This window comes from Bufo bufo, chromosome 3, assembly GCF_905171765.1.
Source record: "Bufo bufo chromosome 3, aBufBuf1.1, whole genome shotgun sequence".
Classification (NCBI taxonomy): domain Eukaryota; kingdom Metazoa; phylum Chordata; class Amphibia; order Anura; family Bufonidae; genus Bufo; species Bufo bufo.
The window spans coordinates 245616596-245630871 of NC_053391.1; the positions used below are offsets into that span (position 1 = coordinate 245616596).

At 44.8% G+C, this 14276-nt stretch overlaps 1 protein-coding gene across 2 annotated transcripts in view; it reads left to right on the forward strand.

Annotated features, from left to right (window-relative positions):
• The window catches only part of PPP1R12B (protein phosphatase 1 regulatory subunit 12B), a 102331-nt gene that overhangs the window by 10914 nt on the left and 77141 nt on the right, over window positions 1-14276 (forward strand). Inside the window, exon 1 of one of the 2 annotated variants that reach the window (XM_040424065.1) lies at window positions 11649-12026. The exons of the other annotated variant lie outside the window; for it this stretch is intronic. Within the exon in view, the coding sequence (XP_040279999.1) occupies window positions 11925-12026 (102 nt within the window). The 5' untranslated portion in view covers window positions 11649-11924. Of the gene's footprint in view, window positions 1-11648; window positions 12027-14276 lie in introns of those variants that run through there. 2 annotated transcript variants of the gene reach the window in all.

The window sequence follows — 14276 nt, forward strand, 5'->3', positions numbered from 1 at the left end:
GTGAGGTGAACGCATTGCACCCGCACTGAATCCGGACCCATTCATTTCTATGGGGCTGTGCACATAAGCGGTGATTTTCACGTATCACTTGTGCGTTGCGTGAAAATCGCAGCATGCGCCTCTTTGTGCATTTTCCATGCAACGCAGGCCCCATAAAAGTGAATGGGGCTGCGTGAAAATCGCAAGCATCCGCAAGCAAGTGTGGATGCGGTGCGATTTTCACGCACGGTTGCTAGGAGACGATCGGGATGGAGATCCGATCATTATTATTTTCCCTTATAACATGGTTATAAGGGAAAATAATAGCATTCTTAATACAGAATGCATAGTACAATAGGGCTGGAGGGGTTAAACAAAATAAAAAATTATTTAACTCACCTCATCCACTTGTTCGCGCAGCCCGGCTTCTCTTCTGTCTTCATCTTTGCTGTGCAGTAGGAAAAGGACCTGTGGCGACGTCACTGCGCTCATCACATGGTCCGTCACATGATCCATCACCATGGTAAAAGATCATGTGATGGACCATGTGATGAACGCAGTGACTTCATCAAAGGTCCTATTCCTCGAAGAAAAAAGAAGAGAACAAGTGGATTAAGGGGAGTTAAATAATATTTTAGTTTTTTTAACCCCTCCAGCCCTATTGTACTATGCATTCTGTATTAAGAATGCTATTATTTTCCCTTATAACCATGTTATAAGGGAAAATAATACAATCTACACAACACCTAACCCGAACTTCTGTGAAGAAGTTCGGGTTTGGGTATCAAACATACCGATTTTTCTCACACGCGTGCAAAACGCATTAGAATGTTTTGCACTCGCACAGAAAAATTGCGCATTTTCACGCAACGTACCCGCATCTTATCCGGCCAAAAAACATGACGCCCGTGTGAAAGAGGCCTAACAAGCTGGACAAGGAGAGGCGCAGATACAAGTCATTTAACCCTTTAATTAATAGCAACCGCTGCATCTAAGTGGTTTAGAGGGAGTTCTCTCTGTCTCCCACCAGCACCCCGTGAATGAAATTATGGGGTGCCAATGTATTGCCATGGCAGCCTGGGGCCTAATGAAGGCCCAGGCCTGCCTGCAGTATATCCCCTTCAGGCAGCACCTCTATGGCAGAGCCGGCTGGTGACTGTCAGTATAGCACTGACAGTATAATACTCTGTACTGCATAAGTAGTACAGATTATTATAGCAGATCAAGAGATGTCTGTTAAAGTCCCCTTTTGCGACAAAAAAGTAAAAAGAAAAATTCCAAGTTAAATAAAATACACCTTTCTTATTATAAAAAAAGATATAATTTTTTTTTTTATATTGCTGTGTTCACACTACACAAATATCATGCTGTAAGAATACATAGAGAAACTGACTTCCTGTCCACACATAAGATGCTGTGTCAGTTGGAGAGTCTGATTGTTGGTCACATGACAAAGGTGAGAAGCAGAAGGGAGGGGATAACACACAAATACAAACACTAGTAAGAAGATTACCTTCACTACAGATTACATCATGTACCAGCTGGTCAGAGAAGAAAACTTTTTGCGGGAGTTCTTTAAAGGGAACCTGTCACCAGTTTTATGGTGTCCTAACTAAGGGCAACATAAATAAGTGATTGATTCTCTTAGCACAATGCTGGGTCACTTTCTGGAATTGACCCAGTCAATCTGCCAACATCTTGTATTGAACAACTCCAGTGCATAATGATGAGTGCTGAATATTCATGAGCTCCTGACTCTCCCCGCCCACCTGCTGCTGGGAAAAAAAACTGGCAATCAGAGGCAGGTGGACAGGGAGAGCCATGAGCTCATAAATATGAGGATTCATTGGCATACTCTGGAGCTGCTAGGCCTCTTTCACACGGGTGAGTTTTCCGCGCGGGTGCAATGTGTGAGTTGAGCGCATTGCACCCGCACTGAATCCGGACCCATTCATTTCTATGGGGCTGTTCACATGAGCGGTGATTTTCACGCATAACTTGAGCGCTGCGTGAAAATCACAGCAAGCTCTATATTCTGCGTTTTTCACGCAATGCATAGAAGTGAATGGGGCTGCGTGAAAATAGCAAGCATCCGCAAGCAAGTGCGGATGCGGTGCGATTTTCACGCACGGTTGCTAGGAGATGATTGGAATTGGGACCCAATCATTATTATTTTCCCTTATAACATGGTTATAAGGGAAAATAATAGCATTCTTAATACAGAATGCATAGTACAATAGGGATGGAGGGGTTAAATTTTTTTTTAAATTAAACTCACCTCATCCACTTTTTCGCGCAACCCGGCTTCTCTTCTGTCTTCATCTTTGCTGTGCAGTAGGAAAAGGACCTGTGGTGACGTCACTGCGCTCGTGGTGTGGATCATGTGACAGACCATGTGCTGAGCGCAGTGACGTCACCAAAGGTCCTTTTTCTCCCAGGTCATCAAAGAAGAAGACAGAAGAGAAGCCGGGCTGCCTGAACAAGTGGATGAGATGAGTTTATTTATTTATTTTTTTTAACCCCTCCATCCCTAATTTACTTTACATTCTGAATTAAGAATGCTATTATTTTCCCTTATAACCATGTTGTAAGGGAAAATAATAAAATCTAAACAACACCGATTCCAAACCCAAACCCGAACTTCTGTGAAATCGGGTCTGGGTACCAAACATGCCGATTTTTCTCATGCACGTGCAAAATGCATTAAAACGCTTTGCACTCGCGATGCCCACGCGATGCCCACGCTATGCCCGTGTGAAATAGGCCTTAGGGTTAAAGTGAGGGCAGCAGAAAACTGGTGACAGATTCCCTTAAATGACTTGAGTAAGGGTACTTTCACACTAGCGTTCTGAATAGGGTCTCAATACCAGAGATAAACGCTTCAGTTTTGCCCCCATTCATTGTCAATGGGGACAAAATGTAACTGAACAGAACAGAATGCTCCAAAAAGCATTCAGTTCCGTTTGATTGCGGTTCTCATGCCGGAGAGAAAACCGCAGCAAGCTGCAGTTTTCTTTCCATCATGGGATGAGGAGTAAGACGGATCCGTCATGACCGACAATGCAAGTCAATGGGGACAGATCCGTTTTCTCTGACACAATAGAAAACGGGTCCGTCCCCCATTGAAAGTCAAATGTGACAGTTATCCTTTAAAGATAATACAACTGGATCCGTTCATAATGGATGCAGATGGTTGTATTATCAGTAAAGGAAGCATTTTTGCTGATCCCTGCTGGATACAGCAAAGACGCTAGTGTAAAAGTAGCTTAAGGACTTGCATGCCACTTGATTGAATTAATAATCTACTTGTAAAGGTGCCTTTAGTCGCGTGCAACTGCAACTGATTTGTGAGATGTCAGTGATTTTTTTTTTTCCATGCGTAAACTCGGTGTTACAAATCCGCTGAAATAGCTATACAATTTCAGTGCAAGAGCAAGTTGAAGACAACCAGCATGTTTTTTTGTCAAGTGACTTGTATGCAACTGGATGCCACATGATGCCAAGTCGTCATATAGCCCTGGCCTAACTGTCATATTTATGGAACCTGTGTGTGCTTCTGAGGTTAGTAGATGAGCTCAAATGTTTACAAACTTCTGGATTGCTGAAATTTTTTAGTCTCTTCGCGGCATAAGTTGCATGTATGAATTATGCACGGCTACATGGGGATACCCATGGGGCATCGCAGTGTAGAGGTTATCCCATGAAAATGAATGGTGTTACACGAATGATACGTATTGGCTCAGGGTGCGTTCAGTGAAACTCGCACCATTTTGCAAGCAAGTTCAGTCAGGTTGGTCTGCGATCGTGTTCAGTTGTTCAATTTTTTCCGCGCGGGTGCAACATCTGCGAAATTGTAGATGTTGCCCATCTGTGCTTGAAATACGTCTAATAAAGGGTATTTATGGATAGACCATGGATAGACAATTATAGATGGACCATTATGGGATAGATCCCCATAATGTACTGTTGCCAAACAATAGAGGGAATATATTGGCTCCTCAGGGTAGGACTTCCCAGGAGAAGGCGTTGCCATTGGCAGATATTAGGGACACTGCAGATTCTGCCCTACATGTTTATGTTTGTTATTTCTGTCTTCCCCGCCTTCTTCAGTAAAATGTTGTCCCCTATCTGAGGCTTGTCCTGTGCTTGCATTGTTCTTGCAGGCGGGATAGCCCTAAAAACTGCAGACTGCTTTGTTATGTGTACAGCAGATGTGGTGAGGAGACCACTGCACCTTGGCCACTGAACTTGCTACCAGGTCAACGTGAAACAATCAAAGTGGCCACATTCCAGAAAGTGAGATGTCATCCTAGTTCAGCCAAAGGACCTCACAGTTAGGCTACATTCACACGTCAGTATTTTTCTATAATCCGATTTTCTGTCCGTTTTTTGCGGATCCGTTGTTCCTGAAAATGTTTCTGTATGTCATCCGTATGTCATCCGTTTTTTGCGGATCCGCAAAAAACGGAAACATGTATAAATTTCAATAAGCAAATAAAGTTGTTTGGATTTCTTTAAAAAAATTAAATTAAAAAAAAATTAAAATGTAATTTCCAGGAACGGATTCCGTATAAAACGGATGACATACATAATGACATCCAAATGTCTTCCGTTTTTTGCGGATCCATTGACTTTGTATTGTACCAGGATCCGATTTTTCAGGAAAAGAATAGGACATGTTTTATATTTAAACGGACATGCGGAACGGAACAACGGAAACGGACAGCACACATTGTGCTGTCCGTTTTTTTCCAGGACCCATTGAAAATGAATGGGTCCAGATCTGGTCCAGATCTGTTCCAGAAAAAACGAAACAGATCAGGAAAGAAAAAACGGACGTGTGAATGGACCCTTAGACTCTCCACCTTTCCCTCCATCACCAATGGCAAAGATGTTACGTGTACAAAATGTTACGTCTTTGTCTGATGTGTGTGTATATTCCAACTGTATATTGGAACCGCTTACCTCACAAGGTGCACCTCTCACAGTTAGGGCACTTTCAACCACTGCTGCTCCTATCTCTGAGCTATTATATCAAGTGCTGGTGTCATACTCACTGCAAGTTCACTCTTCCCTGAGGTATGCTACAAGCACGTCCATTAATTTCAACCAAGGGATGGGTGAGGATGTGAATTAGGCCTTTTTGTGGTCCGCATCCGAGCCGCTTTTTTTGCGGCTCGGGTGCGGACCCATTCACTTCAATTCGCATGCATTGCACCGTTCCGTGGCCCCGCAAAAAAAAAAATATAGCATGTCCTATTCTTGTCCATTTTGCGGACAAAAATAGGCCTTTCTACAATGGGCCGCCAGTTCCGTTCCTCAAATTGTGGAAGGCATATGGGTGGCTTCCGTTATTTGCGGAATCTGCGGTTTGCGGACCGCAAAAAATGGCACGGTCGTGTGCATGAGGCCTTTAAGAAAGGGGGAGTGAGAAGCCATAATTCTACACCTTTTCCCCGAAAAATACTGGTTTAGTTTACCGGTAAATCCAGGTAAATTCCAGGAGTCCGACATGACAGTACCCATGGAGGTTGTCCTATTGGTCTCTGTAGGGACAGGAAGCGAGAGAGATTAAAAGGCCCCCTCCCCTCCCACTCTCCAGTGTTTTTCCAAATTACTACACCGGTTAGGATCCAACACCTTTTATTAATAACAATGTTACATTCACACTGCCATCAAGGTTGGAACCAATATACCAGGGAGGGTAATATGGGGTGCTGTCATGTCGGACTCCTGGAAAAGGATTTACCGGTAAACTAAACCAGTATTTCCAGGACGTCCCTCCATGACAGCACCCATGGAGAACTAACAACTGAATCTCCTAGGGGGGGGGACTACTGCCTGAAGGACTTTCCGCCCGAAAGCCAAGTCCTGGCAGGCCAATACATCTAGTATGTAATGTTTAGCAAAAGTCAGGAAGTTAGACCAGGTTGCCGCCCTGCAAATCTGGTCAATTGTAGCATCTGCCTTCTCTGCCCAGGAAGTTGCCATGGCTCTCGTAGAGTGCGCCTTCAAGTTTAAAGGACAGGTCATCTCCTGCAGTCTGTATGTTTCTTTAATGGTGTCTTTAATCCACCTTGCCAACGTCTGCTTTGAAGCCTTTAGACCTCTATTCTTCCCACCAAATTGGATGAATAAGTTACTTGATCTTCTCCAAGTACTTGTCCTGTCAAGATAGGCTAGAATTGTTCTTCTAACATCCAGACACTGGAATCTCTTCTCCTGTATATTTTTGGGAGAGGAACAAAATGAAGGGAGTGTTAGCTCTTGCTCTCTATGGAAGGTTGAAACCACCTTAGGTAAAAAAGCTGGATCTAGCTTCAAGATTATGCGATCATCCAGAATCCTTAAGTATGGTTCTTTAATGGATAATGCCTGAATTTCCCCTATCCTGCGGGCTTTGGTTATGGCCAGAAGAAATACCGCCTTGAGAGAGAGATATTTTTCAGATATAAGATCGATAGGCTCGAAAGGGGGGTCACATAAACCTTCTAAAACTACATTTAGACTCCATGGGGGAATAGACTGTCTCAAGGTGGGTCTCAACCTAGAAGCTGCTCTTAGAAAACTTCTAATCCATCTATGATCTGCAAGGGGTGTATCTAAACAACAGCTGAGTGCCGAGATCTGTACTTTAAGTGTGCTGGGTTTTAGTCCTGCATCAAACCCCTCCTGAAGAAATTCTAATATGCAACCCACCGAAGGGGATCTGGTATCCGCGTGATTTTGCGACAACCAGGATGAGAATTTCTTCCATATTTTGTTATATATCGTTCTCGTGACGGGTTTGCGGCAGCCCTGTAGAGTTGAGATTACCTTATCTGAGAGCCCCTTGTTTCTTAAGGTTTGCCTCTCAGGATCCAAGCTGTAAGATTCAGTTTGTCCATGTTGGGATGAAAAAGTGGTCCTTGTGACAGGAGATCCTGTCTTTTTGGAAGGGTTATCGGTTCTCTGATGGACATGATCTTTAGAATCGAAAACCAGGCTCTCTTGGGCCAAGCTGGAGCCACCAAAATCAGCGTGGTTGAACTTACTCTCAATTTCTTCAAGATTAAAAGGTATGAGGGGAAGTGGAGGAAAAGCGTAAGCTAGGCTCATGTCCCACTTCTGGGAAAGAGCATCTACTGCTAGTGGTCTCCCTCTTGGGTCTAGCGAGAAGAAATAGTCCAGCTGAGTATTCCTGCTGGACACGAATAAATCCACTTGAGGTTTCCCCCATTTCTGACAAATCATCTGGAATACTTCTTGGTTCAATTTCCATTCCCCTGGTTTGACAATCTGTTGACTCAGAAAATCCGCTGTGTAGTTGAGAGACCCTTTCAGGTGTGTGGCTGTAATGGACAAAACCATCTTTTCTGACCACTTGAAGATGAGATTCGCTAACTCCTGGAGTTGAGGATTTTTTGTCCCTCCTTGTCTCTTTATGTAACAGACTGTTGTTATATTGTCCGATAATACTCTGACATGATGGCCTGTGAGGAGATGTTCCGCGGCTTTCAGGGACTCCCAAACCGCTTTTAGTTCCCTGTAGTTTGAGGAATTTAGGGCGTCTGTACTGGACCAACTGACCTGAAAGAACTGATCCTCTAAGTGAGCACCCCAACCCCGGCTGCTTGCGTCCGTGGTTATTGTCTTGAGTGGTATCATGTTCCAGGAAACCCCTCTGGACAGGTTCTCTGTTACTAACCACCAGGAGAGGGAGTCTACTGCTCTGTCTAAGAGAGCTATCCTGGCGTTTAACGATCTGTGGTCTTTGTCCCAAGATGAGAGGAGCTCCGCCTGGAGAGTTCTTGAATGGAACTGGGCCCAAGGAACTGTCGTGATGCACGAGGTCATTAGGCCTAGGATCTGCATGGCCTCTCGTAGTGTCCGCTTTTTCTTTAGCCTGAAGGATTTAATTCTTTCCCTTATGCTGACTTGTTTGTCCTGAGGAAGAAAGAAATGGTGAGTTACCGAATCTAAGAGGGTTCCCAGGAACTTCTTTTGTGTTGCCGGCTGCAAATCCGACTTCTCCAGGTTTATCTTCCATCCTAGACTTGTGAGCAAAGATAGAGTCCTTCCTTTGTGAATCTCTAATTCCTCTTCTGAGTCTGCTACAAGAAGAAAGTCGTCTAGGTAAGGAATTATTGTTACCTGTCTCTGTCTTAGGTAGGCTACTATCTCTGCCACTACCTTTGTGAAGATACGTGGGGCTGATAATATTCCAAACGGGAGGCACTGGAACTGGTAATTCAATATCTTCTCGTCTTTCTTGATTGCAAACCTCAAGTATTGCTGAAACTGATGGTGAATGGGGATGTGGTAATAGGCGTCCTTTAGATCCAGGGTGCACAGAAACGCCCCTGGACTTATCAGCGGAATTGTAGATTTTACTGACTCCATCTTGAAATGGTAATGGGTTATCCATCTGTTTAAGAATTTCAGGTTGATGATGGTCCTTTTGGATCCGTCTGGTTTTGTTATGAGGAACAGTTTTGAATAGTGACCCTTGAATTCCTCTGAAGGAGGGACCTGCACTATTGCGCCTAATTTCAATAGTTTTTGGATATCTGTCAGAAGCTGATCCTGAAGTGAAGCCGACTGGAAAACTGTAGTCTGAAATAGTTGTGGAGGAGGAAGGCGGAACTCTATTTTGAACCCCTTCTGGATGGATTCCAGAATATACAGATTTTTGGTTATTTGGGTCCATTCTTCCCAGAAGAACTGGAGTCTGCCCCCTACTGGCCTGGCGTCATTGTCTCTCTGTCTTGGTATTGGGATTAAAGAGAAACCCTCAGCCTCTTCCACCTTTTGGGTAGCTCCACCTCCCCGTCTTCCCTTTACTCTTGGGAGCGTTTTGGAAACTGCTGGCCGGCTTACAAAAGGGCAAAGGTTTCTTGCTTTTCTCCTCCGGGAACCCTTTCTTTATGTCCGCTGTCTTTTCCAGAATCTCATCTAGTACTGGGCCAAAGAGGTGGGAACCTTTTAAGGGGTTTAGCGCACAGCTTATTTTTAGAGGCTATATCCCATGACCAGGATTTTAGCCACAATGCTCTCCTAGCCGTATTAGTTAGGGAATCTGTTTTTGCTGCAAACCTTATGGACTCTGCCGAGGCGTCTGCCATAAAGGATGCGACCATCTTAAATAGAGGTAATGATGCCAGGATTTCTTCCCTAGGGGTGTCCTGCTTAATATGTTCCTCCAGCTGGTTCACCCATAAATACATAGATCTGGCTACAGAGGTAGCAGCAATATTAGTATTGATATTATTGGCTGAAACCTCCCATGCTCTTTTGAGTAATCCGTCAATTTCCCGATCCATTGGCTCTTTTAACTGGGCCAAATCTTCAAAAGGTAGTGTGGTTCTCCTAACCACCTTTGCTACCTGAATATCCATCTTAGGGACCACATCCCACAGTTTTGTATCTTCAGGGTTGAACAGCAATCTGTTTTTAAATTCACGCGGTATATATAACTTCTTATCAGCATCCGCCCACTCGTCGATCACTAAAACTTTAAGTTCTCGTTTACTGGAAACAACTTATTTTTCTTTGCTTTTAACCCGCCAAACATTTCATCCTGCAGGACCTGCACTGAGCGAGTCTGTTCCTCTTCCTCAATATCCATTGTCTGCCTTACGGCTGACAGAAGGGGATCTAAATCTTCTTGTGAAAAAAGATATCTTCTCTGATCGTCAGCCATATAAGACGAACCCTGATCATCATCCACCTTTGAGGTTTCCCCCTCTGAAAGATATAATCCCTCTTCTTCGGATTCTGACTCCCTTAGTACTCGGGGTCTTTTGGGGGAGGGGAACCAGCACATGGTTTCTGAACCATACTGGAGCTGGCCGCCTGGATCTCCTCTTTCACAATCACTCTCAAGTCTGCTAGGAGAGAAGATTGTTCATCTTTGAGAATCTTCGCCAGACAGTCACTAGATAGGGCTTTCTTATATGACTCCGGCAATTTCTTTGAACATAAAGCACATCTTTTGGCTTTCTTTTTTGGTTCTCCCATAGCTTTAACTGTAGCGTCTCTCTCTCCCTACATAGGAAGAGAGAGAGACCGTTAGCTGAATTGCATAAAAAAAGAGGAATCTGCGGAATATGAGCCCCCTGTAGGCACTTACATGACCCAGGCTAGGGATGTCTGCGCTAGTGTCCTGCATAGCTGACATCTGGACCTCCATACCTCACTCAGACAAGAAATTGACTCTCAATTTATGTCCTACCTGGTCCATCCTGCTGCCGCGCGGCTCCGCCTCCTTATTTCCTGGGGGGGGGGGACTCATTCAACGAAAAGTCAACCCCCCCTGCATGTTTTCATTTAGCGTTCCCTGGGCGCTGCCATCTTCTTCCGACCATGTGACCTCGACTTCCGGTCACATGGTCTGCACGCCGAGCAGGAGGAGCGCAGGAGCCGCAGCCGATCCCAGAGCCCCCACCCGGAAGAAGCGGCCTCGGCTTCCCACGATACCGCGGCCAAAGGTACATCAAAAAAAGAGGTATCGGGGATAGCTAGGGGACTTCTACCCTGAGAGGTGCTAGCATTTTAGGCCCTCAGAGTCTGAAGAGGAGAGGCAGAACCCCCCGACCAGACTCGGCCCCAAATCCTTTACATTCCCAGAGCAGGGAACGACTTCTCTCTGCTCCTATCCCTGTAGGGACAGGAAGAACACTGGAGAGTGGGAGGGGAGGGGGCCTTTTAATCTCTCTCACTTCCTGTCCCTACAGAGACCAATAGGACAACCTCCATGGGTGCTGTCATGGAGGGACGTCCTGGAAACACAAAGTTATAAAGCTGGGTTGCCAAGTACTGAGGCGTATAGTGCACAAAAGTCACCAATACTCTGCTGATTCAATAAATGCAAAGTGTGCCAGGAGCTTTGTGGCATGAGTTTCCATTGCCAAACAGCTGCATGCAAGCCTTACATCACCAAGCACAATGCCAAGTGTCAGACTGACTGGTGTAAAGCACACCACCACTGAACTATGGAGCAGTGGAAACGTGTTCTATAGAGTGATGAATCATGCTTCTTTATCTGGCAGTCAGATAGATATGTCTGTAAGTACCAGGAGAACATTACCTGACTGCACTCTGCTATCTGTAAAGTTTGAAGAGGAGGGATAATGCTATGGGGTTGTTTTTTGCAGGGGTTGGCCTAGGAACGTTAGTTCCACTGGAAGAATATCTTAATGCTTCAGCAGAGTAAGACATTTTGGACAACTGTATGTATCCAGCTGTGGGAACAATCTGGGAAAGGCCCTTTTCTGTTCCAGCATGACTGTGCCATCATAGACAAAGCAAGCTTTATAAAGGCATGGTTGGGTAGGTTTGGTGTGGAAGGTCTTGACTGCCCAATACAGAGCCCTGACCTCAACCCTATCGAACACCTTTGTGATGACCAAGAACAGAGACTGCAAGCCAGGTCCTCTCATCCAGCTGTTTTAACCCTAAGAGGGGACCAAATCCATATTAATGCCTATGGATTTAGAATGAGATGACATAAAGTTTCTGTAGGTGTAATGTGTAGGTGTCCATATAGTGTAAGTGAAGAACATATTGAACGGAAGGAACAAGTATAGTGTGCTGTGTAATGTTCACTGTAGAACACTGTCAGTAGGTGGGAGGGGGGAGAGCGAGTTCATTGAACTCCAGAAGCAGCAAGAAGCGAGAGCTCAATTACCTCTAGAAGGACATGTGGATCTCAAGTGGGAGGAACAAGGACTGTGTGTTCAAGGGAAAAGAAACAAGACAAAGGGTGTAAAGATTTAGCAAAGATATGTGAGTGTCAGACCAAGAAAGCATCTTGTCCTGTGATTCTCTCATCCTCACTGCTACAACTGGAGACTGCAGCCCCCAGTGCACATTGGATGTAGTAAGGAGACTGCTGCACTGTGGCCAGTGAACTTGGGACCAAGTCATCGGGAAACAATCGATTCAGCCAGAGTCCAGGAAGCAGGATGTCATCCTTATACAGCCGATCAAAGGATTACACGAGACCGAGGATCTCTCAGTCGGACTCTCCACCTTCCTCCCCTTCACCGACAGCAAAGACGTTACGTGTACGAAACTTTCAGTTTTTTTGTCTGTGTGTGTGTCCCCCAGCTGTATATGACAACCACTAACCCCAGAAGCTGCACCTGCACCCCTCACGGTTATGGCCTTTGTGACCACTGCTGCGCCCGTCTCTAAGCTTCTGTACCAAGTGCACGGGTCACACTCACTGCAAGTTCACTCTCCTGAGCTAGGCTGCCAGCTGTGCCAAAACCAGGGCTATTCCCGTGGTAACGATGTATTGACTGGATATGCAATAAATGCCTAATTGTGGGGTCTTGAGCACTATCAGTGAGCTATTATATTACAAGTGCACAGGAGCTGTTGTATCACATGTGTACATGGTAAGCACTATTAGTGAGCCATCACATGTACACAGGACTAGCACTACCAGTGAGCTACTGTATTACACATTTACATGTTAGCACTATCACTGAGCTGCTGTATCACGTGTACATGGTAACCACTATTAGTGAGCCATCACACGTACACAGGACTAGCACTATTAGTGAGCTACTGTATTACACATTTACATGTTAGCACTATCACTGAGGTGTTGGTATCACATGTGTACATGGTAAGCACTATTAGTGAGCCATCACACGTACACAGGACTAGCATGACCAGTGAGCTACTGTATTACACATTTACATGTTAGCACTATCACTAAGTTGTTGGTATCACATGTGTACATGGTAACCACTATTAGTGAGCCATCACATGTACACAGGACTAGCATGACCAGTGAGCTACTGTATTACACATTTACATGTTAGCACTATCACTGAGCTGCTGTATCACGTGTACAAGGTAACCACTATTAGTGAGCCATCACATGTACACAGGACTAGCACTATTAGTGAGCCATCACACGTACACAGGACTAGCACGACCAGTGAGCTACTGTATTACACATTTACATGTTAGCACTATCACTGAGGTGTTGGTATCACATGTGTACATGGTAAGCACTATTAGTGAGCCATCACACGTACACAGGACTAGCACGACCAGTGAGCTATCACATGTACACAGGACTAGCACTATCAGTGAGCTACTGTATTACACATGTACATGCTAGCACTATCACTGAGGTGTTGGTATCACATGTGTACATGGTAAGCACTATTAGTGAGCCATCACACGTACACAGGACTAGCATGACCAGTGAGCTACTGTATTACACATTTACATGTTAGCACTATCACTGAGGTGTTGGTATCACATGTGTACATGGTAACCACTATTAGTGAGCCATCACATGTACACAGGACTAGCATGACCAGTGAGCTACTGTATTACACATTTACATGTTAGCACTATCACTGAGCTGCTGTATCACGTGTACAAGGTAACCACTATTAGTGAGCCATCACATGTACACAGGACTAGCACTATTAGTGAGCCATCACACGTACACAGGACTAGCACCACCAGTGAGCTACTGTATTACACATTTACATGTTAGCACTATCACTGAGGTGTTGGTATCACTTGTGTACATGGTAAGCACTATTAGTGAGCCATCACACGTACACAGGACTAGCACGACCAGTGAGCTATCACATGTACACAGGACTAGCACTATCAGTGAGCTACTGTATTACACATGTACATGTTAGCACTATCACTGAGGTGTTGGTATCACATGTGTACATGGTAAGCACTATTAGTGAGCCATCACACGTACACAGGACTAGCACGACCAGTGAGCTATCACATGCACACAGGACTAGCACTATCAGTGAGCTACTGTATTACACATGTACATGCTAGCACTATCACTGAGGTGTTGGTATCACATGTGTACATGGTAACCACTATTAGTGAGCCATCACATGTACACAGGACTAGCACTATTAGTGAGCTACTGTATTACACATTTACATGTTAGCACTATCACTGAGCTGCTGTATCACGTGTACAGGGTAACCACTATTAGTGAGCCATCACATGTACACAGGACTAGCACTATTAGTGAGCCATCACACGTACACAGGACTAGCACGACCAGTGAGCTACTGTATTACACATTTACATGTTAGCACTATCACTGAGGTGTTGGTATCACATGTGTACATGGTAAGCACTATTAGTGAGCCATCACACGTACACAGGACTAGCACGACCAGTGAGCTATCACATGTACACAGGACTAGCACTATCAGTGAGCTACTGTATTACACATGTACATGCTAGCACTATCACTGAGGTGTTGGTATCACATGTGTACATGGTAAGCACTATCAGTGAGCTAT